The following is a 25,575-nucleotide window of genomic DNA, read 5'->3' as shown; positions in this document are numbered from 1 at the left end:
CCTTTTTAACGTTATGTTTTCTCATTAATTGCATGGCTGTGATATTCTTTAGTTTTAATAGTACTTATTAGTCCCTGGTGTAAAAGATTGATTTTATAATATAATCTTAGAGTTCAACATACAATTATTGTTGTTGCCGTCCCTATCCTTTGGGACTTCCCTTCTCTTTCTTTCATTCTTGTTTTTCTGTGCATGTCTTCGGTGGATGACACAATAATCTCATATTACAAAATCTTAAGAGTTTTAGGTGCCTTGAGCAACTGAAAAGCCATAGGCATAAACTGCTTTAAGAAGGACAAATTTTTTTTTTATGGTTTTCTGCATTGTGAAACTCGGATGTTTGAAACCTAAATTGATTGGGAGTCTGCATAGCCCCAATTTACTCAGGAAAAAGACCAAATGAATAACAGCAGATCCTTTTTTGTATTCCTGGATGTTTCAACTTGCTGCCTCATGGGCACACATGTACCATGACCTATTCGCGTCGGTGTTAATGTAAAACACCTGAATATGCGGTGTTAATGTAAAACACCTGAATATGCTTTCTTAACCCCAAGTCAATCATCACTTGGACTTGTGGCAAGAACACACCTTGGTATAGAACTTCAGGCCTCCTTCAACTCAGAGGCTTTAAGGCAGTCCTACCAACCAGACTAATGGAGCCATTGTCGGCTTTCAAAATCTGAAGTTAAAATTTTTTTAACAGATAAAGCTTCATATACCATTAATGGGGGCAAAAGATACAGTCCCTCTCAACAACAAGCAAAGACAATGAAAGGTCAGTGGGCAGATGCTCTGTGACTTGATAAAACACAATCCAATTACTGAGATTCATTTAGATTCTAGAATGTAGGGTTGAGATAGCATCCATGCTCTCAATGTAGTTCTCACCTTCTTCTGCACATCGCACAAACAGTGATGTTAACATGAGGACAAAGAAGAGCGAAGACAGAATATTGAAAATACTACAGCCTCGTAGGCATATATAAAGAGTACCACTTCTCTCTCTCTTTCTCTCTCTCCCTCCACAAATAAAACAAAAGGTTGCAGTGCATGATGAACAGATAATTACCAGAAGTTTCATGTACACGCACTTTTACAAAGATTCCTCCCTTTACCAAATTCAACAGCACTTCTTAAAGCAGAAAAAAATGCCCTTTGATTTACTTGCCAACTTCATCTTTGTCATTTCACCTAAGTTATCTCGTATAGCCATCAAAGAGCTAGTTCCAGGAGATTCTGGGGGCAGGAGCACATTGTCGGAGGAAAACACGTGAGAGGAAACTGCAGAAGTTGGAGGTGAGATAGTGTGCAAAAAATCTTGGAGAATCTTGACAATTTGGCTAAAGTTGGGTCGTGAATTGGGATCTTCTTGCCAGCATGAAGTCAAAAGGGAAGCCAAATCCTCTGGAAGGTTGTCTGCACTCGGCCTAACATTCTGACAAAATGATTTTTTTGGTAAGAAACTGTATTTCTAAGATCTACTGCAACAAGAAACAAAAGACAAACAATAGGATAGTGATTACTTTGAACGCAGCAGCATATGCAGCTTGCAAGTTTGACATGCCTTCAAATGGCATACGATTGTGTAACAGCTCCCACAAAACTATTGCAAAGCTGTAAGCATCAACCTTGTGATTGTAATGTTTTTTCTCTCCATGCCTTAAAGTTACTGTGCTGTACAACTATAAAAGCACACCCAGAAGAAAAAGAACTTCATTGAAATAGAACCAATTAACTTGGGAACTTAATGGAGCTTAGAGAAGAAGCAAGAAAAAGAAATTTATAACAGAAGTGAGCACCTCTGGAGCCATCCATCGGTATGTTCCAGTTTCTGCGGTCATCATTTCTGTTAAAGTCTCCTCCCTTGCTAAACCAAAGTCTACAAGCTTTACAGTTTTATGGTCCTCCGTTAACAGTAAATTTTCTATGGAAAATAAAAACGCAGACAGTTAGAAAAATTATCGTCCTGCAAAATGAGCAGAGGGCTCAATAATTTTGATATAGTAGGCCTCCAATGCTAAGAACTTGCTGTTCCAGCCTACATGACATGTCAAACTAAAAAAACTATTTCCACCAATATCTTCCACAAAAATTAAACAATGGTGTGAATCCAGTCAAGATTTTTCCAGAATCAACCATAAAAAACAGAAAAATAAGAAAAGACGAAATCCAATCCCAGCGAATTACCACCAAGTTGGGTTTGTACAAAAGTGCAGGTTAAATAGATGTCCAAAGGGATAGCAGGTGAAGGGAAATGCAAATAAGTCTGTCATTGTTGAGCAGTAGTCTTATTTTAGTAGTTTACTTCTGGACAGCTTGGCCTGTATACATGGCCAAAATGCTGCTACTAACTAATCAATGGCTAGACGTCTTCCAATCACAAAAATTTTGCTACTGTATTCACCAGAACAGAAAGCTGGGGCACAAGATAGGATTTCCTCAGATAGTAGTCATGGCTGTAGTGAGCCATGAGGTCACCGTGGACAAAGGGGTAGGCAAATTCTGAAACATCAAAGCTAGTCATCTGCAAAACAGATGGAAAAGTTTTGACTAATGAGCATCTTTGCCTATATCCTGGTTCAGAATGGATTTATAACTCTCAGCTGCCAATTTAATAAAACATCTAACTTAAGGTATGGACGGGCTCGGTCATTTGCTTGATGAACATACTTTGATTGAAATGGTAAACAGGTTTCTTTCATGCACATCATAATATAAACTCTATGCGATATCTTCATCATTTTAGGGGCCAAGGTTATTCAGTGTTTTGCCCACTTCCATGTGGCAGAAGTTATTTTGGTGACTTAGTTACATTCCTCCTCTGTTCTTCAAGTGTATTCACGATTTTCAGAACAAGCAGAATGTGTAGTGGCATTATCCAATACAACTACGAGGCATTCCCAGGGTGATCTTCTCGTAACCCACTGTTTGGAAGACCAAATGAAGTTTATATATGGCTTACTTAGCATCTGAAGTTCATGGAGATAATGTGGTCTCCTTGAAAAGAAAAGATGGAAAAACTGTGGTGCCAGAGGAAAAAAGTGATGAAATTGACTTCAAATACTGAAACAGTATTACATGAAAACAGGATGACACAGAGTATACAATTGATTAGAAGAAACAGAAAAAACGAAAAGAGAAAAGGAGAAGATTTTGGTCACAAGTGCATATAAAAGGAGACATTATCTGCATCAAATGCACAAAGAGATGAATGCAGCCATTATAACAATTCGTTCTCTTGAATCATGCATTTAAAGTTCATTTAAGTAGATTCAGTAATGATAATTACCATAATTGGAGGCTTATACAAGCCAATAAAGGCCAAGACAAAGTGAAGGAATCCCTGATTATGAGAAGAAACACAGGGAAGCTGGATGGATAGAGAAACAACTTTTTGGCCAGTAGCAGAAAAAAAGTCTTTGAAATTAATCACGTCCTACGCCAAGTAAATGCTCATCAATATTGCATAACTGAGCACTGAGAAAGATATAAAAGTATATAACGTGAAGAATCAGTTTGAAACATCTATTCAGATTCACGTGGGTAGGGGGTTGAATTGAGGGCCTTAAGGCCAAGTCTCAAGAATACAATAGCCGAGGCATGTAACCTGGCCAATGCCTGCCTAACCCTAGTATAGGTTTCTGATTATTTTCAATCGCTTGAAAATATTCAAAATCACGATTTCAGCCCCAGGTCAATTTATTTGCTGCAGAATCAAATGCAGTATTGTGCTTCGGAAAAATTTTTACCAGGTTTCAGATCACGATGAATGATACCATGTGAGTGCAGGCACTCCATTGCTTGAGCAATGTCCAGGGCAAAACTGACTGCCACCTGCATATCCAAACATCTCGGCCGCATATTCAACAAATATTTGCGCAATGAACCGCCCAACAAAAGTTCAGTCACAACAACCATCACAGGTTCCTTACAGGCCCCAATAAACTGTTCACATGTAGGCACCCATCACTAGAAGTTTACAGAGCAAAAATCACAATTCACAACCTTGCATCACTTACAGGGGATAAAGCAATAAATGTTTACGTCGCTTTTCAATAATGACAGAAGGAATCGGCTAAGAATTAAGGAGGAAGATGATAAGAATTAAAGAATTCAGTCTAATAGGACAAAATTTGGAATAGCAGAGATGCCAAACCTTCACCAGATTCTTATGTTGCACTCTGGCAAGCATAGACACTTCTCTGGCAAACCGAGCTGCTCGTTTTGCAATCTCCTCTGGTGCTTCCCCTTTCTGAATTATTTTGATGGCAACATTCTGGTTCTTATATCTGGAAAAATGAAAATTCCAATGCATGATCTTTTCCTGCGTAAAGGCTACATATGTTTTATTATATGTCTAATCATCAAATATTTCTTAACTTTTAAGGTGTCCCTGCCGCGTTGTTATACTTGTCATACATACAATTGATCCATTTCAAAGAAATTCTTGACAGAACAATTTCCAAATTCAAATGATGGGCCTCAGATTCTTGTTCCGTCCGATGTACAGAGCTGGTTTCTCCTTTTCTGCTACAGATTAACTTGTTAATTTGCACCTTACCGTTAATTCTCGCTGGGATATAAAGCACAAGGGCATTGTGTTTTGTTTTAACAGTGCTGCTAAACTTTTCGGTTTTCTGTAGTCGTTATATGTACAACTCATTTCCGATTTGAATAAAGGTTTGGGAGACCTACTCTCCCGCAGTCTTGCATCGGAAAGAAAAAAGGATCGGCCTCAGGTGAGGCTAAGGCATAATCGCCGGACAATAGTTGACTTATATCAAATTTGACAGCCATTAAGAATGATAATTCAGTTGTACCGCACTTGCTTCTATTCGAACGGCATATGAAATTGTTGATACGGATACATAAAAGAGAGATCTGAACCTATCAACCAAGGAAAGCATAAAAGAAACGGAACAAGAAGAATAAGAAACGGATGTACTCACTTCCCCTCGTATACTTTGGCGTGCGCACCTTCTCCAATCTTCGGGCCGACAAACAAAAGCTTGGGATCTATTAGTAACTTAGAATCCAAATAGAACTCGTCACTGAAACTTGTTTCGGAATCGAGCAAGAACCCTTCGGAGGAAGCCATTGCTATGATGCGGAAGCGCTGCGAACATGAAATTCAGGTCCAACAGATCATCACCATATAACCACGCATTTCTGTTCAAGCGGGCTGGTTCAGATAAGAGCAGGAGGTTCAGACGCGTGTGGGCAACTGAAACGAATGCATGGGCCAGCTGACAAGAAGCACGCAACAAAAGGCATGCTCTGCTTCCATGGGAAGGAGAAGAGCAGTCATCTCAAAATCTGCGCCAAATTGAAAATGCAGAACGCCCATCAGAATTTTCCTTATATTTGGACCTACCACAGTACTAATTGCAACCTTCAATCCACTGAAAGAATCAACATGCCGCCAAAAAATGGAAAAGGATCAAACCACTTAAAGAAGCTCGTGCACACTCACAGGCACTGACAGAAGCTTTCAACCTTTTTTCGGCATTCAGGCAATCACTTCGACAAGACAAAAAACAAAGAAAAGTGCATCGGAAAGAGAAAGGAGAATACCCAGAAGGCCAGAACCAGAAGTAATCATCAAAAATAGTTCAAGATTCAGAGCGACCATCCCTCTGCAATTCAGACAAAGACCACCCCCATAACTCACAATGAGATCAGCACTTGGCTATATTCCAAAACCAATCACACCTCTGCCTTTGCACAGTAAAACTTCAGGCACCTCATCTATCCATAAACTACTCCTCTGACTAAGCAAATGGCAACTTCCCCTCAAGTCATTGTCAACTAATAATAATAGCAACAATATAACTTGCCTGGTTTACCTTATTATGGTGGCAGCCATATGCTTGTTGAAGATTATCATAAAGATCGTGGGAGCCCAGAAAAATAATAATAGTAATGAAGTGCACATGGTCACTGAGCCTCATCCCGGAGACAGGACGCCCAGAATTCAACTTCTTTCTGAATTCCCGTCCCCTAAGAGAATCAATTGGGATTTGTTGAAATAAAAAATCACTAACCTTCCCCCACTGAATGGTAGCCTTCCCTGCATTACCACTCCGGAAACTATACAAATTGATAATATAATCACCTCCCCATTAGACTTCATCTAAGTGCCAACTATAATCTTCATCATGTTCTTCAAGCCCTCCTTTTTCTCTGTCAGAGGTGCTTTAAAATACTAGTTTTAGGCTCTTAACAGCGTGATTTCAGTAATGGTGATGGTTTATCTCCCGGAAGGAGACACTATCCATCTTAATCACTAATGACGTGAACATTTTTGTACTCATATTTTAATGCAAACACGTGAGGTCTATATCACATAGGCTAAAGTGCTCTAGTGGCTTCTCCTGTGAGGGTGTCACTGTCCAAATTTAATTGTTTTCCTGCACCCCCGCCATTTCCCTTTCATTCTTTTTCTTTGTGTCACAAGATCTGTATCACTTGGTGGTCCTCACGCACTGAACTTTTTTTCCTTCAGTTGATGGGCGTCTCTGCTTTAGATTTAAAATTTTCACATTTGGTATCAGGAACAATTTCATTTAAGGTCCAATATTTTGACCTCAGATTTAAAATGGAAGTCAATCTTCTTGATTTCTGATCAGTAGGTCACAAAATTTAACTGTAAATAAAGACCTAAGGTCAAGATTTACCAGCTTGGAACAGGTTACAGCCCTAAGTCTATCTGCAATTCTGCATCTGGGGTGCAGGTTGTGACAGAAGAGTCGAGTACAGAGGTGAAGCTCGAAATGAGCTTTCCATGGTATTGTCTACAGCCACTGGGGCACAGTCAGCGTTTACTTACTTCTCAAAGGCTGATCTATCATGAACTGGTGTGCTCTTGAGGGGCTCATAACCATCCAAAGAAAGAAAAAGTTAAGCTCATGAGTATTTGAAACCATAGTTGTGTTATTAACACTGCAACAGTGTGCGGCTCGGTCTGTGGAGTAATGGATTTTCTTCTTTTCCTAAACAGGCTATGATACCTCAACTCAAAGCAGCTGATCTCATGCTGGCGACCGTGTACTAACTTGTTTCCATTTTCTGAAATGGTCCCTTGTGACTTTCGTTTTCACTTGATGATTTGAACCTTATGCTTATATAAGTTAGGACAGTGGAAAAAAAAAAGATAAGAGAGAACAGGGAAATAATTAATTAGATAAAAGAATAATTGCAGAAACTCAAAAGTTCTTTCTACACATTCTCTTCCGATATAAATCGGCAAGGAGGAGAGTCCTCTCATTTATTACCGAAGAATAAAAGAATGATTACAGAACTACACAAGAATCAACAACAACCAAATACAGGAGTAAACCTTGACATGAGGTTGCCCGCTTAAGAACAGAAAACAGGGGAACGTCAAGCTTTATAAGGCCGCTTTTTCAGAAGCAGGGCTACAATCCAAAATTTCAGAAGGCGCAAATTCATCTATACTACCTCTTCTTCCTCTCGAACGAGATTTCCCATCTTACTGGGCTCTCTGGGACATATCGAACCCCAATCATGATCTTTCCCGTCCACTCAGTTTTAGGAGATACAGTGATACACTATTTTCTGATTACCTTTTCTTCCACATACAGACAGTGAACGATCATATCTAAGTGCCCAAATGAAGGCCATGATCAGGCATTATTCCCACGTCCAGCCATGAAGGGATTTCGTCATTCTGAGACGTACTCCTTTTCGCATTAACAACTGTCTGTTTCACATCATCCCAGAGATGCACCCTCATCCTCCACAAGCATCTCTGATCCTGATTAAGCACTTCATTCTTTCTGAACTTCCACAGTCCCAAACTGTCATGGGGAAATACAGCTGCCAATCCCTTCCTGCCCGCTTAGTCTTAAACCTACAGCTCCACCACCATTATAAACTCTTCCACAGAAAGTTTAGTCCTTAAATGGACATTAAACTTGCTCTCTAAGAACCTCCAGATTGACCACGCCACCTTACATTTCAAAATAAAGTGCTCCACAGTTTCTATATCCTCGGCAACGACGGCAAGATGAAGATCCAATTTTTGTCGTCTATCATAAGCAGTCTCCTCTGTAGAGCCAAAAGTAAGCTCCACTTCTCACGAGGGATTGCACATTGTCCCAGACCACCTTCTTAGGCCATTCGTTGGCCTCCTGTCTCTTGTCATGCCATTAGCTTATCACTCGTAGGCTAAACTTTGTGAACGCAAGCTTAAGGGACATCCAAGGGCCCATCTCCTCCTCCCACAACTTAGTAATCTTTATTCACTGCTTCCTCCAAAAAGTTGGATGCTTTTAGCTCTGGAGTGCACTTATTGCCCAAGAAGTTATCAAAACTTATCATCAACATATTGCTCGAAAAGTTAATCATCAGCTTATTGAAGACACAATATGTACAAATGGTTTTTTTTTTGTTTATATTAGCCACTTACTTTTTTCATGTAATTTGGCATTTCTGAGGAATGATAATACCTTATTTGTGGACATTATCCCATGGTTAGGCACTCGTATCTTCGTTTCTATTCTATACATTCTGGAAACCTTAATGAATTATATCTTAGGTAGCATTTGATGGGTTTGGGGAAAGACTGTAGAACAGGGCAAACTTTTTTATTTGTCTAACATACAAAAACTTTTCCCCTCTTTTTTTCCGTGGTTTATCAAACATGCCTTGGATTTAGAAAAAGTAAGCTTCCCCTGGTCCACCCTATATCAGGACAGCTTCCTTCTAGAGAAATTTCTGCACCTTTATACACAAGCATACAAATGTAGTTTCTCTTTATATTAGCTACTTGCTTCTTTCCTATGATTGAGCATCTGTGAAGAATGTTAATGTCATATTTGTGAAGATCACTTGGTTGCCATGATCAAGTCTTGTATTTTTGTTTGTATTTCCATACGTCCCTGGAACCTTAAATACATTATCTTTTGCTGAGTTATGAACCGTATTTATATTAATTTGAAGTAAAAAGAAATTTTAGTGGAGAGCCAGTCTATTTTTTGTTGTTTTGAACAATCAAACATGATGTTTGTTTTGGATGGTCGATTAAGTATAACTTGCGCTTACTAAATTAACTGCTCCTTTTTTTTTCTTGTATGTGCAGCTCCTAATTTGCTCAAATCAACAATGCAACACGATCCTGCTTGGCAGTACTGCAGAAGGACCTCTAAGCCAGCTATCTGATGCAATTATTATCAGAGGAACATTGGAAAATTTAAAAGGCGACTGTAAAACATGCACAAATTGAAGAATTGCCGATAGTTGATATTAACCAAACGAGAACTACCAACACAGAAAGAGCAGAAGTTCTTACAAGGGATATTGAGCATGAGAAAACATTAAAATGCAATGAAGTTGCACTGACTTTGATTGAGCTTCGAACTCAATCAACTATAAGTTTCTCTTCGCTATCTTTTTAAAATTGCTATATAAACTGTTATTTAATTTTGAAGCTTCTCTGTTTGTCCAAACATCTGACATACATGCTATTTTAACAGAAAAGGGAACCGATTTTCAGTATTTAATTTAATATGAAGGACTTAAGAGAGAGAGAGTGTGTGTGTGTATATATATATATATATATATATATTTGGATGAAGCTTTTCTTATCAGTCGATTCACAATGGACAAAAAAGGATAGAAATATCTAATTAAAGCTTCGCAAATTATTAACATGTAAAGCATCTTTCCAGTAAATATTAAAAAATATCCCCTTGTACGCGAGTTCAGGCTAGACGAGGAACACATTGAAGAAAAAACGTATTTTACATTTTAATTTCATTATTGAATATAAAATTTAAAACTTCGATTGGCGATTATCCTGTGGCAGACGTTTTTCCTTTTGAGTTATTTGTTACTATGAATTATATTTATATGGCTTCAATTGCCATAGCTTTTATTGTAGGTGTCATAACTTTCTTGAACATAATTCTCCCCATAAGAAAAACCAAACTCTCCCCACTAGAAAAACCAAACTTTTCACACACACACACACACACATATATATATATATATATATATATATATAGTTATTTAACTGTTTAGTTGGCCTTATTTATCTACATTTACATATAAACCTTTTTAATTGGAGATAGTTTATTTATATGCACATTTAAAATACTCAGTTTTCCTCGGATTGGGTTGACTGAACCGGATGTGCTGTGTCAAACAAGTACCATTACTAGCACCAACGTCAACACGAATGTGACAAGGGTGTGGCAGCCATTTAGACTAACTTTCTTTGTGCAAAGTCACATGTCACTGTCATTGGGCAGTTTTAAGCGTTTGCAATTATTTGTTTGTCAAATTTTCCTTCACAAGGAAACTTGCAGGTCATAAGAGATTTCTTTTCATGTGAACAATTTTTTCCACGGTAAGTCAGCTCTATTATTTTTGGAAGATTCTAAAAATCTACCAGCATCTTGGGTCACATTTGGTTACATTTGATGTCATAAAATTAAGAGTTCCCCCTACAAACATAGTTTGTGCAATATTCCAGCAAGCATGTAACAAATTACATTTTCAAGCTTGCATGGCATGTAAACTAGCCAGCCCTCGCGTCTATATTTGTCATGTTAAGTGTTATAAATATGCTTCAATCATAGTTGGCAATCTCGGTGATCTAAGTTGTATGTCGCCCGAGTCAGTTAGGATCAGTCATCTATTGGGTCACAAGTCAGGGCCTGCCGAGTACTCAGGTGGGATCATTAAGTAATTACATGTTCTTTTTTGTAGTGCATTTTTTTTATTTTTTATTTTTAAAATATTACAAACTATATATATATATATATATATATATATATATATGTGTTGATTATTCAGTTTTAGTTGATTTAAAAATCAAACATGAAGCCATGACCGACTTACCTTTTTTATCTATTTATAAACAACCTAGCTGAGTTGTCGAGTCCACTCTTTGTCTCAATGACCAGTTTTCAGCCTATTCAACTTCGAGTCATGGGTTTGCCAACTACAACTTAAATTTCGATGGTACGACATTCCTCAGGAAATACAGGAAGTAAGTAGCTAGTAGAGTGTGTGGACAACCATGAAACTTAAATTAATAATGTGTAGGAAAGTTTTTTCATCAAACTGCATGTGATGGGTTCTTATGAATGGTGCCAATTACATTTGCATCATATAATATACAAAGTGACTTTTGCTTTCAATTATAAAATGCTGGCCAAATTTCTGTTCTGTTCCAGCACGGGCATCCTGGGATTTCTTTTTCTTTGTTTTCTTTTTAAACCTTTATTTGTAAAGGATATGAATTATGAAGGATTCTATAATGGGATTCCTTGTGTATCTTTGTATACAAATAACACACACATATATACATATATATGTTATGTTCGTTTCGACATGTACTGCATTTAGCTGCTGAAGTCAAAGAGAAACTAGTAGGATCTGTTTGTCAAAGAATAGGATGAATGAATATCATATCTAATTTTGAACAGCTTTTAATTTGAAAGCATTGGTGACAAAGGAGGATAAATGTTTAGGTTGTAAACTAGTTAAAATTTTGAAAGTATACTTCTACCCTGCAACTAAAAGTTCCTGGTTCTCCCCTTACATAACACTTTGCAAAATGCCAGGTGCTTTGTTAATCAGATCGAAACAGCGAAAAACATGGGAACCAAAGGAAGCAGAAAGGAATTCGGTAGTCATGTAGCAGAAGCTATGCGCAATAGAATTGCTTCTCATTAACATAATGTTTTGCTATATAACAGATGGAGCCTTACTGCATATTATTGATAAAAAGAAGAAAATATTAAATGCTGTTGACAACATTTGATTCTGATATTTTCTACACCAATCACATATACCCAGCTCAGCTAAGTTATAGCAAATTCTGATCGCCTTGATTTTGATTATTCTGTACATGCCATCTATATACATCTCTCGAGCCTTCTAGTCCACAACGGGAACGACTTGTCCTAGCACTTTGAAGTGCCAGGAAGAGCACCTGCGGTGTTGTAATGGTATATATATATTCTTTTGAATAGTTGATTATTGAACATTAATGCACCATATGTTCTTTTGAATAGTTGGTCGATTGAGACCACTACAAGAGAGTGATGATGTATTTGTATCCACATAGAAAGTATTTGTATCCATATAGAAAGAAAAAAAAAAAGATTAAACTTGTGACAATCTTCCAAGGTTACTTTATTGATGTTAGATTGCGTAATCAAGCTTCCAACTTTCAAGTATGATTTCCACCACTCCATCTACATATGGTACTGCTAAGAATAGAAATCAAGCATTCACGAATCCCCAACTTATTTTAACATAATTTTCAGCGTAAACAAGATGGAGCTTGCCTAGTGAAAGCAGCTTAAAGCCTAATTGGAAATACCACGAACTTCACAATAGGCTTCTCTCCTTAAACATCACAGCCGATCTTCTTCAACAGGAGATTCAAGTTGAGAGCAGAAGAGCCTCCAGCTTCAACAGACTTGCGCACCATTTCACCAAGCACTGTAGCTTTCCTTCTCATTTCTCTTGCTTCATGCTCATTGCTGAAAACCGCAGTCGCTACCCTCTCTATTTGCTCGCGTCTTACCAATTCTTCGGCCTTCTGTTCTTCACAGAGTCCCATGACCTTCTTGTTACCGACAGGAAGCGCAACTCCAAGGACATCTGCCACCAGCCTCTCACTGACGTGTTGCTCCGCAAACATGGGCCATGTCAATAATGGCAGGCCTGCACTTATACCTTCCATCAAGGAATTCCATCCACAGTGAGTCATGAATCCACCTACTGCAGGGTGTGAGAGTATTAGCAGTTGGGGAGCCCATCCTTTGATGATCAACCCTCTCTCCTTCACCCTCTCCTGCAATTCCTGCAGAAACCTTTCTTCCACCCCTTTTCTGACTACCCATATGAACGGGTGCTGTGAGGACTCGAGCCCCAGCCCCACTTCCATGAGCTGCGGTCCTGAAAGGGAAGCAATGCTTCCAAAGCATACATACATCACAGACCTCGGTTGCTTAGAGTCCAACCATCTCAAGAATTGATCCTCATCAATGGAGGACAGCTCCTTCCCCCGCTTCTCTTCTCTGCTCCTCCCCTTCGGATGGCTGATTAGCGACAGAGGGCCAACCGTCCAGAGATGTTGACAACCCCTCATCGACTTGAATAGTTCGACATAGGCGGACTCGATCTCGTATGAAGTGTTGAAGATGACTCCTGCGCTGGCCTTGTCTGACATTCTCAGTTCCTTGACAAAAGCATCCACACTGCTGCTAGCACCAATAAGCGGACTCAAAGCTTTCCTCATCTTAACTTCATGAGGCAAACCAGAGACCACAAACTCTTCTTCGTTAGAGCCTTGGGCTCCGATGCGTTGATTCACACAATACATGAAACAACTGCAGGTGTGGAAGACGTACCTTGGTATCTTGACCTTCTCTGCTGTTTGGGTACTCCATGGGAAGAAAGCATCTGAAATGATACAATTGGGTGGATCCTCCATCACGAAATCTTCAAACGGCTGCTGAAGGATCTTGGTGCCTATGATGAACTTCAGTAACATATCAGGATTGGTGATGGAGTCCATGTTTTCACAGTTTTCCGGCAATCCCACTTGTCTAGATGGGAATGGTAAATGGACCACAGTCAATTTGAGGCCCTGAGATTTCGACCATTCGATCATGGAGTCGTACCTGAAGGAGTTGAGGGGTGTGGTGAGGACGGTGACTCTGCAACCGTGGCTAGCGAGGATCCTAGCAAAGTCATTCATGGGATTCATGTGGCCTTGCGCCATTAGAGGGAAGACGACAGCGTAAGGATGGTGTTGGAAGCGGCCTTCCATGGGAGTTCTCTCTGACTCTACCTGCGGCTGGAGGAAGGGTCCTTGTTTATTGATCGGTAATAAAATAGTTAATCTCAAATGAACTGGAAGTCGAATCAGATGCGAATTTGGTATCTTCAAGGCGTTTTGGTGCTTTTTAACATAGTTGTTCATGAATTCATTAATCGAGAGCATCGGAGGACTTCCAGAATTTCCTGGATCTAGGTTTTGGTACACGGATCTTATGGATGCGCACTGGTTATTCTTTACCTTGGGACCAAATTGGGTATTGGGCAGTCAAAATTGTAACTGGTGTGCCTGAGGCTATCCCTATAGTGGGATCGCCCTTGGTAGAGTTATTACGCGTAGCGTGGGTCAATCCACTTTGACCCGCTTTTATAGTTTACACACTTTTGTATTACCTCTTTTTATCGTCGTATTTATGTTAATGCACTTTTCAATGATACGTAAGCAAGGTATTTCAGGTCCTTTATAGAGAAGACAGAGCATAGGTATTTGTAATAGATCATATAATATATTGTTTGGGTAGGAACAAAAAAAATAGTATTTGTATTTCATTGCTATAAATATGGATTATTGAAAAGAATAAGACATGTTATTTGGATATTTCCCTTCAACCACAAAGTATTTTTTATTTGATACGAACAGTTGAAGTGGATTCTCGGAGGAGAGGATGGATTATAGGAGTGTGTGACTTGAACTATTGATTGGTCCATGCAGATATATTATTTGCCACATTGGAATTCATAAACAAATGTGTCTCTGTTCCAACCGTCGCCCCCCCTGTGGAGCAAGAGGATAGGCTGGTTCCTTTGAGGAGAATCTTTTCTATGATCAGACCCGAATCATGTCATGCATGAATAGGCTTCGTAAGATCTAGTAGAATAAGTGATGTGGCATGATCCAAATTATGTTCTATCTATTCCACTTCCATTTATTTAACTTATAGTAGGGAATGCATTCATTTCTCCTGCATCGACCCCGATCTATGATACTATTGGAGTGAAACACGAGATCTAAGGAAGAATCGAGGCTAGACTTTATTAGTAACAAGTAAATCCTCTGTACGTAAGAAGACTCTAAAAAACAATATTGTGCATCAATTACAAGGTATGAGACAATCCAAAAAGCATTTGATCATGATCGATGTAAGCCTACTTGGGTATTGAGCATTTATTTATACGAACATAGTTTCCTGGATGGCATATGGATTTTATATAAATCCATTTCATTCCTTTGATTATTGCTCGAGCTGGATGATGAAAAATCATCATGTTCGGTTCTTTCGAGGGATGGATCCATAAGAATTCACCTATCCCAATAACAAAGAAACCCGACTTGAATGATCTTGTATTAAGAGCAAAATTAGCTAAGGGGATGGGACATAATTATTATGGGGAACCGGCATGGCCTAATGATCTTTTATATATTTTTTCCGTAGTAATTCTAGGTACTATTGCATGTAACGTAGGTCTAGCGGTTCTAGAGCCATCAATGATTGGTGAACCGGCAGATCCATTTGCAACTCCTTTGGAAATATTACCCGAATGGTACTTCTTTCCCGTATTTCAAATACTCCGTACAGTACCCAATAAGTTATTGGGTGTTCTTTTAATGGTTTCGGTACCAGCGGGATTATTGACAGTACCCTTTTTGGAAAATGTTAATAAATTCCAAAATCCATTCCATCGCCCAGTAGCTACAACAGTCTTTTTGATTGGTACGGCAGTAGCCCTTTGGTTAGGTATTGGAGGAACATTACCTATTGATAAGTCTCTAACTTTAGGTCTTTTTCAAATTAAAATAGATCTTGAAATACTAAGGTAAGGCGGGATATTACGTATGTATCTAGTTAGGCATACTTCAAAGTTTATCCTCCTAGATACATCTCTTTCATTTTATTATAGATCTATTCTGAAGAATCCACAAATACAGACTATGCTGAAGATTCAAAACAGACTTTGTTTTTGTTTCTTCTTTTTTCGTTAGTGTGTATATTTTAGTGTGTATTATTATTCAATTCGAATTGAATAATAATTTGTAATATATAGGAAGAAATTTGTAATATATAGGAAGAATAATTATAGTATAATTTTATAGTTAGCTTAGTTATAAAAAATAAGAAATAAGATAAAGATAAGAAAATAATAGAAATTTTATTTCATTATTTTCTAGTTAATAAATAGTCTTTCATTTATAATTTTTTCATTTCGTGCTTTCATTCGAAATGAAAAAAAAAATTCAACGGGATTCAAACTGAGTTGAAGTTTGAAGCAAGTCGATTGTGAAACCCTTCTGTAGAATGTCAAATATTTTTTTTATGTCTTCTATGCGAAAATGCTCAATTCTTATAAAATCTTCTTGACTTTTACTCAAAAGGTCCAGCAATGTATGTATCTTAGACCTTTTGAGACAGTTATAAGTCCTAGGAGGCAATTCTAATTGATCAATAAAAATACGTTTCAATATGATTTCTCTTTTCATATTATCCAATTGATTGTCCTCCATATTTCTATTTATGTCTTGTTCCTCTGCATGTAAAAAAGGAATAAATAAATCGATCAAATTACGAGAAGCTTCATAAAGCGCTTCCTTAGGAGTTAAACTTCCATTCGTCCATATTTCAAGAAAAAGTATCTCTTGTTTCTCATTCCCATTCTCATTCCCATTCCCATAAGAATGAACACTATGATTCGCATTTCGAACAGCCATGGATACAACATCTATAGGATAGCTTCCGTCTTGATAGTTATTTGGGGTTCTCGTACAATATCCACGACCCCTCTCAATTTTTAATTCAATGCACAAATCAACCGGTTCCGTTAAGACAGCTATATGCTGTGTAGTATCAACTATTTCTACAGAAGGTGGTGAGATGATATCTTGAGCAGTTACGTGTCTAGGGCCCCTGACATAGATAGATGCGTCGAGAGTTCCATACAGATCCCTTCTAAATACAATTTTTTTCAAATTCATTAAAATTTCATGGACTGATTCTTCAATACCTACTATCGTAGAATATTCATGTGGTACCTTATCAGATTTTGAGCGCGTAATACATGCTCCTTCTAGTTCTCCAAGTAAAGCCCTTCGCATCGCGATACCGATTGTATCGGCTTGACCCTTCATAAGTGGGGATAAAACGAAACGACCATAATACGGTGGGTGTGCAGCTCACAGAAAGATAATTCAAGAATATCGATCTAAAACTCTAAATTCCAATTCAATAATCTCTCTCACATCCAACATGTATTGGGCCTGCATCTGTTTTTCATATGCTTTGCTTGAAGAAATCAACATGCTGATCATTAACAAACGGCCATGCATGTTTCTACCATGTACATACAATATCCAGAGTTCAAGTAACCATAGGACGAGGTAAGCATGACTTTGGCATGTGAATGGATACTTTTTCGAATATTCACATACTCAGATTTGACTTCAGATTTGAATACAAACAAAGAAAAGTCATATCCAAATCTAAATCCGAATTCCAATTTCACATTTGGTGATCCAAATCAAAATTTTAACTCAATCTGGCCGATTTTTAGAATGTGGGAGCAGTGGATATAAGTTATTTGTTTAAAACTAAATCTGACAAAGTCTGAATTCAAATCTAATCAGATGTATATTTAAATATGAATCTGAATCCAATCAGATGTCATTTTTTTGTTGCTAAAGGTTCTAAATGAACATAGCAAAAGGTTCTAAAAGATGTCGATCGAGTTTGAGCGGTGCTTGAAAGTGAAAGAGATTCCTATTGCCTAATGAACCATCCATCATCAAAATGATCGACTAGTCAAGCTCGACTTGAACTCACTCGGTTCGGATCAATTAGTTTGTAAACATTTCCGGATAGATTACTCAAAAGATTCGACGGTCGATTGGAACTGAAGAAATTCTGTCCCTGTTGTTACAAACGTACGATTCTCAGGGAGATAAAAAAAATAGATTGAATGCCGTGGTGGCCTTGCGTGTGCCAACATTTGAAGGAAATGAAGGAATTACGTTTAACATATATAAGAGCAGATCAAATGTCATTTCAGGTGGATCCGGAGATGAATGAAGAAATGGTATTTTAGACATAAAGAAATAAACCACTGAGAAATTCAAGTGGCGCTCAAGTTTAACTGAAAACTCAAGTTTATAAATCAGTCAACTTCGAGTTACATGAACTCGACTCGATAAACTCGAGCAAGCTAGTTTAATTTATGTCTTTTTTTGTAATTTCCAAACTTAAACCAAGTGAAGAGATCAAGTCAAATGAAGAGTTGATAAATGAACTTAAATGAGTCGTTTAAGACTCGGTGTACTGAATCAAGCTTGAGTTGACCTTGTACCGCTCGACTCAAGGTCGAGCCGAGCAAGATATGAGTCCAGTTGAGTCTAGCTGCAGACCGAGATCAAGCACGACTTGGCTCATGCACAGCCCTGCAGGGGCAAAGACTGGTGTGGCCAATGTGCAGGCAATTACCCACACAGCCCAAAAAAAAAGTTTATTTTCGTATTGATATTTCATAACAGTTTTTTTTTTTTTTTCGTTTACATATTGTTGCTGCTTAAAATTTTAAAATTATATAATTAGATGCCCCTTAAACAAAATTTGTTGAGCACCCATCCCCTCAATGTTTGGCCTCTTGATTTCCTAGATCTCCATTCCTCAATTCCAAATGGATAAAGACCCAACTGCAATTCTACTCTTCCCCTTGTTGTTCCAGTGGCAATGCACATGGAATCTGACTCCTTCAGAAAATGTCCATTCCCTACAAACTAACTATACCTGTAATGGGCAGTGGAGTGCTACATATAAGAGGGCCCTCCATGTGGGCAATTGCCCACACAGGCCTGCAAACTCTGAATGGGAAATGAACTGGGGTTCAGTGAGCTGCTCCCACTGGACCGGCCAGGTAAGCCTTAGTGTGCCTGCTAGAGATTTCTGGCCCCGCAATTGATGATAGCCATACTTTTAGGGGGCCTTTGATGGTCTGAAAGTTTGATTTTAGACTCGTAATTTCTCCCTTAAACTGGAATCGAATTAAAATTTTATGTTACAATTCCCTGTAGTATTTAAACCAAAATTTCTGTTTCTAAGTACATGAGAATGATGCAAGCAAACATGAACATATACATATATATATTCAATGTTTAACAAAAGATTAGGTATGTGCAAGTTTATAAAGTAACAAAAAATGCAATTAAATGTGTCAAACTTTTGGTGAGCATTATTGAAGAGAGAGAAGGAGAGATGATGAGAGGATGCTGCCAAGCACAACAGTACTGAAGATGGGGCCCCTCCAAAGACGATCGCTTCTTTGTTACGCTTCTTTCTTCTTCAAAGGAGACTTTTTCTTGAGAATTAGCAATGTCAACATCTGTTTCGACGGTATCCGCTTTCCCACTTTGCAAATCTAAACATTGAACGCGTAATTTTTGACAGAAGGTCTAGAGTTTTTGCTTCTCATCCTAAGATTCATGTTTATAATTCGCTTTGGTAATTGTCCTTTTTTCTTCATCTTCTCTCTATCACAGGGTTTCCCAGTCCTATCTAATCAAAAGTTACCTAAAGAAAGCTCCCGAGCTTTCGAAATGATTCGAATACAACAAAGAAGGTACATGTTTAATATATGTTGCTTTTGCTAAGGAGTTCGTGTGGAATGTGTGCTGTCTCTTGGCATGAAATTATTTTTACGCATTGGATCTATTTCTAGGGTGCAGTTGATTTCAGAATCATAGATTTAAGATCAGACTTTCTCTTTACTTCCATCTTAAATTCGACTTTTTCTTAATGCAAAAAGGTAAACTAAGGATTTTAAGTGTAGTCTACGATCCTTAGTTTGGTGAAACATGGAATTTTTTTCCACATCAACTAAAAATATCTATGGATTTCAAATATGTAGTAAGTACCAACTGCACCTTTACTGACCAGACAAGGCTTTTAATTGTTTCAGCTTAAGTAAATTAACTTGAAAGGTTTTAATCCAACGCAAATGAAAAGGAAGGCTGACCTGCGAAAAAGATGTATTCCATGGCCCACCGTTGCTTTCTCTGCTACAACGGCTCCTTTTTCCATTGCTGAAACCACAGCACTTCCAACCGTTGGCCCATGCGAAAGCAGGAATGCAGAGAGCCTCCCTCCTGCCTTGTCATCATCCATCCATCCTCTCTCTCTCTCTCTCTCTCTCAATTGATGTGATCATGTGCCACATAGCAGGTAGTACCAACTTTTCCTCTTGGCTCTTTTCCTTTCATTAGTAGGAAATTTATTGGCTCAACTTATGAACTAAACAAATATCATGTGATTCCATGGAACTCTGTTTGCTGTCAAAGAGCACTTACAAAAATGCACTACATTCTCAAATTCTTGGGGCACTCGACCGTAACCATGTCAACAGCACAAGGAAGAGTCTTCATCTCACGTCCCTCCGCCCGACCAGCTATACCCTTGTGTGTGTGTGCGTATGAGAGAGAGGGAGATAGAGAGAGAGAGAGTTGGGGGGACTTCCGTTTGTCTATTGATCAATATGAAGGCATAAGAATGCATTCCGATGGAGTTCTTGAGCAGGTTATGACGTTGGAAACCATGACACAGTGCATGGCGAGAAAATCTTGTTGGATTCACATGCTTTGGCCCTGTGGGCGACACTAGAAGCCAACGAGTATGGTAAATAGCCGTTGGATGGATCATCTGCTCTGTCTTAAGAACAAGAGACAAGTTTTTCGGCAAAATTATTGGCCTAAACGGGCTTCTCCGCGCCCTTTTTTTGCAAATTGTCGTTAACAGGAGTGAGGAGACTAATAAATACACGAAACGATGACACACCAACATGCCGGATGGGCAAACCAACCTGGGCACTAAATAATCCTTTGATTATCAATCCACAATCCAAGAGAAGCTAGAAACATTTTGAAACAAAGAGCAAAAATTCACATCTACAAGAAATAGATGGAAATTCGCACATATTCAAGCTCCCATCATTCATTGGAAGTCCGCTCCAGCTTATGACATGAGAATCTAATTTACATCTACTTCATTTTTCTTACAACTTCGATAAGAAAATACAGTATGGTCTGGCTGAGTATAATTGAAAGTTTCTGCCATGCAGTATGCTGATGAAAGGAACCATTGCAGCACATGAGTATAAGCCAAATGGCAGCCATCTTATCTTAATTCAAATATCTAAAACAACAGACTGAGGTCCAATCATGTAACCCCAATTATGAAAGGCAGATACCAAGATTCCAACAAGGGAATCCTACCTGCATATTATGCACACAGAGAAGTTCACCTAGAAAACAAATTGCATTAACCTATGATTGCTACATCATGTACAGAATAACTGTATAAGATATTTAGAAATGGTAGAACAGAAAAAACCAAGAAAATAAAACGAAAAAATGAAAAGAAAAACAAACAAAATATTGCCATTGACCTGGCAGTTTCGTAGATTAGATGCTGCAAACTGCACACAAACAATTATTTAGCAGGCACTGACTGTCTTCTCCACCTGTAGTTCTCTTGGTTTATGTTTTCACTGCCATCACCAGAGTCAGTTGCATTCTTCTCTATTGTCCGTAGGCTGTTAACATATCGCCCTGGTTCCCGTGCAACTCGACGATCCTATGTCACAGAAAAAGTAAGGAGGGAAAATAAGCGGACGGTAGAAAGATGTGAACTGCATTCAATCCTTTACACTATTTTTCCATTCCTTTAAATGGACAAGGTGAATGACGAACGGTCGAATAATACAGAATCCAGCTTCAGAGTTAGTAAAACAAAGGAAATATGTTTAGCACACGGTCCATGGCTCTGCACAGTCAAGTATGCGGAATGCAAGCAGATAATAGAAAGCAAAAGGATCATGACTCAAATTGGAGGAACTATAAGCATGTTGAAAGCAGCATTACATCACGGTAGGGAAAATCATCGACTTCAAGCATGTGAATAACATGCCCCATTTTCGGCCTCTTTGATGCATCTGGATCTACACAGCGAAGAGCAACCAAGAGGGCTCTCTTTAACGCTCTTGAGGAAGGCTTCTCAACCAATTTAGGATCCACCACTCCCTCGGAATTCCTATTCGCCACCATAGTTTTGAGCCACTCAACCAGGTTGACCTGATATTCAAAGGACCAATATCCAAAATAAAAACAGAAAATTTTTAATTCAATCAGTCAAGATGATGAACTGAAAAATCGAAGGGGAGGAAAAGATGTTTTCTTCCAAGAACAAGGAAGCAACCTCTCCAGGCGGCCTGCTGTAATCAACAGGGGTTCTCCCAGAGATGACCTCCATTATAAGGATTCCAAAACTATATACATCACTCCTTTCATTCAACATTCCTGTGCTTGCATATTCAGGAGCCACATACCTGCATGACCCATTGCCACGACAAATTTGTGAGACTGAATCCTATTAGAGGAAAAACAAAGGGAATTGGTGGCAGAATGAACCATAATGGATCGTACCCAAATGTCCCCATCACACGAGTTGTGACATAGCTCCTCTCAGAGCCCAAAAGCTTGGCAAGGCCAAAATCAGAGACCTTAGCGTTCCATTGCTTGTCCAGCAATATGTTACTCGACTTAACATCACGATGAACAACCTTAGGCTCAAGTCCCTCATGAAGGTACATCAGCCTGTACCGTGGTTGAGAAGCTTCAGTTAGAAAAAGCAGTGAGGCAATCAAAGGAAAGCAAATTTTTACTTGAAAATCAGTATGATCTATTGTACCCTTTTGCAGTCCCCAGTATAATGTTCATCCGAATGTCCCATGTTAAAGGGCTGCAGGCCCCTACATCCCCATGAAGCCATTGTTCCAAATTCCCGTTGTCCAAATATTCATAAACAAGCAACCTGACAATCACAAAGCAAATTATATCATCAGGAAAAGAGGAGCAACAACCAACAGGCTGCATAGTTTATCAAAGTCACATTCAAAAGAGAGGATGGAGGTTCCGTAAGAACAAGATGATCGATCGGCGTCACCTATGAGCTCCTTCCGCGCAATAGCCAAGTAACCTCACTAAATTCTTATGCCGAACCCGCCCGATAGCTTCCACTTCGACTTTAAACTCTCTTTCTGCTTGTCCTCTGCAGAGAGATCATGAAAACGTAAACTCCAATTCAGTAACAGATCGTGACAACGAAGAAAGGCAAAACTCAGATTTGTTTGTTTTGATACTTTTCTTCATTGGCAGATACGACATTAAGGTACTTTTCAGTCTACTGGTCCTAAATGAATAGACAAACGAACTTCCACCATTAACGGAGCATGATCTCCACAAACAAAAATTTGATGTATGAAAAGGTCTAACAGTCGTAGTCTTGTGTCTTATGTGGATGCGAAGAGGGGTTTGGATGCATGCGAGAACTGTCCCAAGAATTGGGATAGAGAAGTTGCAGAAATGGAAAGAATTCCTTATCCAAACCCATTTATCTAGCACAGTGAGAGTAACCAAAGACCCAAATCATATTCAAACCCCTCAACAGTCAGCATTCTTTGACAAAGAAGGAGGAGAAGAAGAAATGTCGTGCCTGTTGTTAAGCAGATTCTTGACGGCAACCGAAGTGTTGTCCTGCAGGACCCCGCGGTAGACGATGCCGTAGCCGCCCTCGCCGATCACGTTCTCGTCAGCGAAGAAGTTGGTGGCGACCTCAAGATCACGCAGGGTGTACCAATGCCCCCAGCCGAGGTGGGAGACCTCCGGCGTGGAGGGAGCCGCCGCCGGATCGGCGGTCGACCGGCTCTCGCCGCTGGCGTGGGAAGAAGTTGTCGGCGGTAGCTCCGGAAAGGTGATCCGGTTCTCCTTACCGATGTCAACATGGATCCCGTTGCGAGCACCGAGGTCGTCGGCCTCGCTGGACGTTTGCTGGGGGCCGGAATCCGGAGCAGGCAGAGCCAAAACTTGGAGAAGCGGCTTGTTTTCTGAAACGGGCTTCTGGGTATGGTCGATTCTGATCTCCTGGATCTCCTTGCAGACTTTGGGAATGACGGGTTTGCTGCTGGGTGGAGAATGGCGACAGCTGTTGTCACGGATGTGGTGGTTAGAGAGCGGAATTGTCTTGTTCTTTGAGGAGGAACGGCGGTCCTCCTCGTCGCCGCTGCTCCGGCGGGAGGTGAACCAGAGGGAGAAAAGGAAGAGAAGGAGGACGATGGCGGATCCGACTGAGATGCCGAGCACCATCCACAGCCTGAGGCCAAAGATGGAAGTTCGCCTGGACAGCTGGTCGTTGATGACGCTGCCGTTGTAGAACCCCATTGCTTCTGCTCCTGCCGCTTCTGCTTCCTTGTCTCTGTACCAACCACTCACCACAGTGGGCTCATTGCATCACACACAGAGAGAGAAAGAAGAGAGAGAGCGCTGAGAGAGAAAGAGAGAGTGCGCTGTACTCTGCACTCTTGCTGGGTTTCACTTGTATACTGGAGAGAGAGAGAGAGATGAGAACGAGACGAGAACTGCTGGTTCAGGGACAATCTTTTTTGTTGTTTTCTTTTTTCCTGCTTTTGACGGTGACCGGTTCCCGACACCGAGACAGCTCTGTTCAACAGGTCATCAACGAGAAACCAAAAGCTGTGAAATAAAGGGTCGTCCTCTTCGTTTTGCTGGAAATCAGAACTCTTTTTTCTTGAGATAAATTGAATCTATCTTCCATATTCATTAGAAACATTACTGTTGCTTCTGTTTTTTGGATTCTTGGCAGCGCCTGGAAAACTTTCACTTGTTCTGTTACTTCATTGTTTCAGATGAACTTTGTCCAAGTTTTTCTGATCTTCTTTGTACATTTCTCGTCTTTTCAAACCAATATTCCAACTCCATTTGATCGAGACTAATTCTTTAAGTACCAGTCAGCCCAGTAAGCTCTAGGAACGATTATGAGGGTGTTAGTCATGGAGTTTAATAATCTCAAGGTTGCAAGTTGAATTTTTTTCAACTCGACTATCAATGAAATGCATTTATTTGATTCCATTCATAGGCCTATATAGCGGTGCACCTGCCTCAAACTTTAGCTAGTTTGTTTTAAAAAAATATTTGTTAAAATTGCCTTCCTTTATTTTAAAATTAATGTAGCAAGTTTTTTATAGCTGAATCCCTAGATTGACCGATTCATTCAATTTCCAAACTTCAAATGCTTGCATTCAATACACAAAACTGCGAAAATACATTGAATTTCATCTGCACAATGAACCAAACAAAACAAACCAGTAGATGTGCAATACTTAGTTCATTGGTATCTTCTCCGTCCCGAAACAAACATAACTACAACAATCTTTTTAACATTAGGTTCTATGCTGCATAAATTAGTTAAATTAAATTTAAATGCCAAATCCCGATTGTTTAATCATCTTTTATCAATGCATAAGCCGATACGATGTGTATCGGTCCAGGTTAAATCGATTAAACCCAGTGGGGCCTCGTATCGTATCGGAGACTTGTGAAAGGGATTAGGAGCCACTTTTAGTACTGTTTTGCTGGCAATACGGTAGGTGTCAGCCGACAGGAGCGGAAGCATACCACTCTGAATTAGGGCGCTGAAACCAGACAATTTACGGAAAAGGCCATCACCTTTTTCTTTTTCAGAAAAGGTCAGAATATCTTCATTCTTGCCTCGATTGAAACTTTTAACGGCTAAATTTTGTTTTTTATTTTTCAAATTCTTTCTCGGACCGGGACGAGTTAATGAAGACTCGTTTCGCCTTCTGAACCGGATCGCTCCGAGTTCCGTTGTTGAAATTCAAGTGCCCCCAGCTGGCGGC

The 25,575-nt window shown here is 39.3% G+C and overlaps 4 protein-coding genes across 10 annotated transcripts; all 4 read right to left on the bottom strand.

The window, feature by feature from the left end:
- Positions 1 to 673: 673 nt before the first annotated feature.
- On the bottom strand, positions 674 to 6,138 carry LOC116246953 (serine/threonine-protein kinase STY13-like). Of its 6 annotated transcripts, none has more exons than XR_004170768.2 (8): positions 5,850 to 6,138; positions 4,953 to 5,319; positions 4,160 to 4,292; positions 3,753 to 3,948; positions 1,803 to 1,927; positions 1,527 to 1,685; positions 1,073 to 1,438; positions 674 to 897 (listed from the first exon to the last, which is right to left on the bottom strand). XR_004170768.2 is itself a non-coding variant. In XM_031618873.2 (7 exons), the coding sequence occupies exons 2-7, from the start codon at positions 5,099 to 5,101 to the stop codon at positions 1,124 to 1,126; spliced, it is 1,077 nt and encodes a 358-aa protein (XP_031474733.1). In that variant the 5' UTR covers positions 5,102 to 5,319; positions 5,578 to 5,815; the 3' UTR covers positions 979 to 1,123. The 6 variants fall into 6 exon arrangements, 1 of the variants encoding a protein (XP_031474733.1); XR_004170767.1 differs by lacking the exon at positions 5,850 to 6,138 and adding an exon at positions 5,477 to 5,815; XR_004170766.1 differs by lacking the exon at positions 5,850 to 6,138 and adding an exon at positions 5,578 to 5,815.
- A 6,009-nt stretch (positions 6,139 to 12,147) lies between these two features.
- On the bottom strand, positions 12,148 to 14,425 carry LOC116247706 (UDP-glycosyltransferase 73C25-like). 2 transcript variants are annotated; one of them, XM_031619966.2, is made up of 2 exons: positions 13,398 to 13,596; positions 12,148 to 13,290 (listed from the first exon to the last, which is right to left on the bottom strand). In XM_031619966.2, exons 1-2 carry the CDS (start codon positions 13,447 to 13,449, stop codon positions 12,389 to 12,391), a joined length of 954 nt encoding a protein of 317 aa, XP_031475826.1. In that variant the 5' UTR covers positions 13,450 to 13,596; the 3' UTR covers positions 12,148 to 12,388. The 2 variants fall into 2 exon arrangements, with proteins under 2 accessions (XP_031475826.1, XP_031475825.1); XM_031619965.2 differs by having other exon boundaries at positions 12,148 to 14,425.
- A 1,635-nt stretch (positions 14,426 to 16,060) lies between these two features.
- On the bottom strand, positions 16,061 to 19,973 carry LOC126409739 (DNA-directed RNA polymerase subunit alpha-like). The gene is made up of 3 exons (XM_050075798.1): positions 19,825 to 19,973; positions 18,600 to 18,673; positions 16,061 to 16,992 (listed from the first exon to the last, which is right to left on the bottom strand). The coding sequence occupies exons 1-3, from the start codon at positions 19,971 to 19,973 to the stop codon at positions 16,061 to 16,063; spliced, it is 1,155 nt and encodes a 384-aa protein (XP_049931755.1).
- A 985-nt stretch (positions 19,974 to 20,958) lies between these two features.
- LOC116247705 (probable serine/threonine-protein kinase At1g01540) lies at positions 20,959 to 24,281 on the bottom strand. Its single transcript, XM_031619964.2, has 7 exons — positions 23,355 to 24,281; positions 22,806 to 22,910; positions 22,551 to 22,673; positions 22,286 to 22,456; positions 22,059 to 22,188; positions 21,725 to 21,934; positions 20,959 to 21,437 (listed from the first exon to the last, which is right to left on the bottom strand). The coding sequence occupies exons 1-7, from the start codon at positions 24,077 to 24,079 to the stop codon at positions 21,294 to 21,296; spliced, it is 1,608 nt and encodes a 535-aa protein (XP_031475824.1). The 5' UTR covers positions 24,080 to 24,281; the 3' UTR covers positions 20,959 to 21,293.
- Positions 24,282 to 25,575: the final 1,294 nt, after the last annotated feature.

The sequence above is a fragment of the Nymphaea colorata genome, chromosome 2, assembly GCF_008831285.2.
Source record: "Nymphaea colorata isolate Beijing-Zhang1983 chromosome 2, ASM883128v2, whole genome shotgun sequence".
In the NCBI taxonomy this organism is placed as follows: domain Eukaryota; kingdom Viridiplantae; phylum Streptophyta; class Magnoliopsida; order Nymphaeales; family Nymphaeaceae; genus Nymphaea; species Nymphaea colorata.
The sequence above is the reverse complement of the archived record's forward strand: the minus strand, read 5'-3'. Positions and strand labels throughout refer to the sequence as shown.

Bases quoted from the DNA above. Each gene is read 5' to 3' on its own strand.
- LOC116246953 (XM_031618873.2), bottom strand. From the start codon at position 5,101: ATGGCTTCCTCCGAAGGGTTCTTGCTCGATTCCGAAACAAGTTTCAGT. The intron at 4,293-4,952 runs GTGAGTACATCC...TCATTTTTCCAG, and splicing joins GCCAAAGTATACGAGGGGAA to ATATAAGAACCAGAATGTTG. The intron at 3,949-4,159 runs GTTTGGCATCTC...ACATGTGAACAG, and splicing joins AACATAAGAATCTGGTGAAG to TTTATTGGGGCCTGTAAGGA.
- LOC126409739 (XM_050075798.1), bottom strand. From the start codon at position 19,973: ATGGATGATGACAAGGCAGGAGGGAGGCTCTCTGCATTCCTGCTTTCG. The intron at 18,674-19,824 runs GTCAGCCTTCCT...TTTCCCATTCAG, and splicing joins GGAATACATCTTTTTCGCAG to AGTTTGCAGGCCTGTGTGGG. The intron at 16,993-18,599 runs GTATAGTTAGTT...TCTTTCTGTGAG, and splicing joins CACTCCACTGCCCATTACAG to CTGCACACCCACCGTATTAT.
- LOC116247705 (XM_031619964.2), bottom strand. From the start codon at position 24,079: ATGGGGTTCTACAACGGCAGCGTCATCAACGACCAGCTGTCCAGGCGA. The intron at 21,935-22,058 runs GTTGCTTCCTTG...TTTGAATATCAG, and splicing joins ACAGCAGGCCGCCTGGAGAG to GTCAACCTGGTTGAGTGGCT. The intron at 21,438-21,724 runs GTAATGCTGCTT...TCTGTGACATAG, and splicing joins ATGATTTTCCCTACCGTGAT to GATCGTCGAGTTGCACGGGA.
- LOC116247706 (XM_031619965.2), bottom strand. From the start codon at position 13,993: ATGCTCTCGATTAATGAATTCATGAACAACTATGTTAAAAAGCACCAA.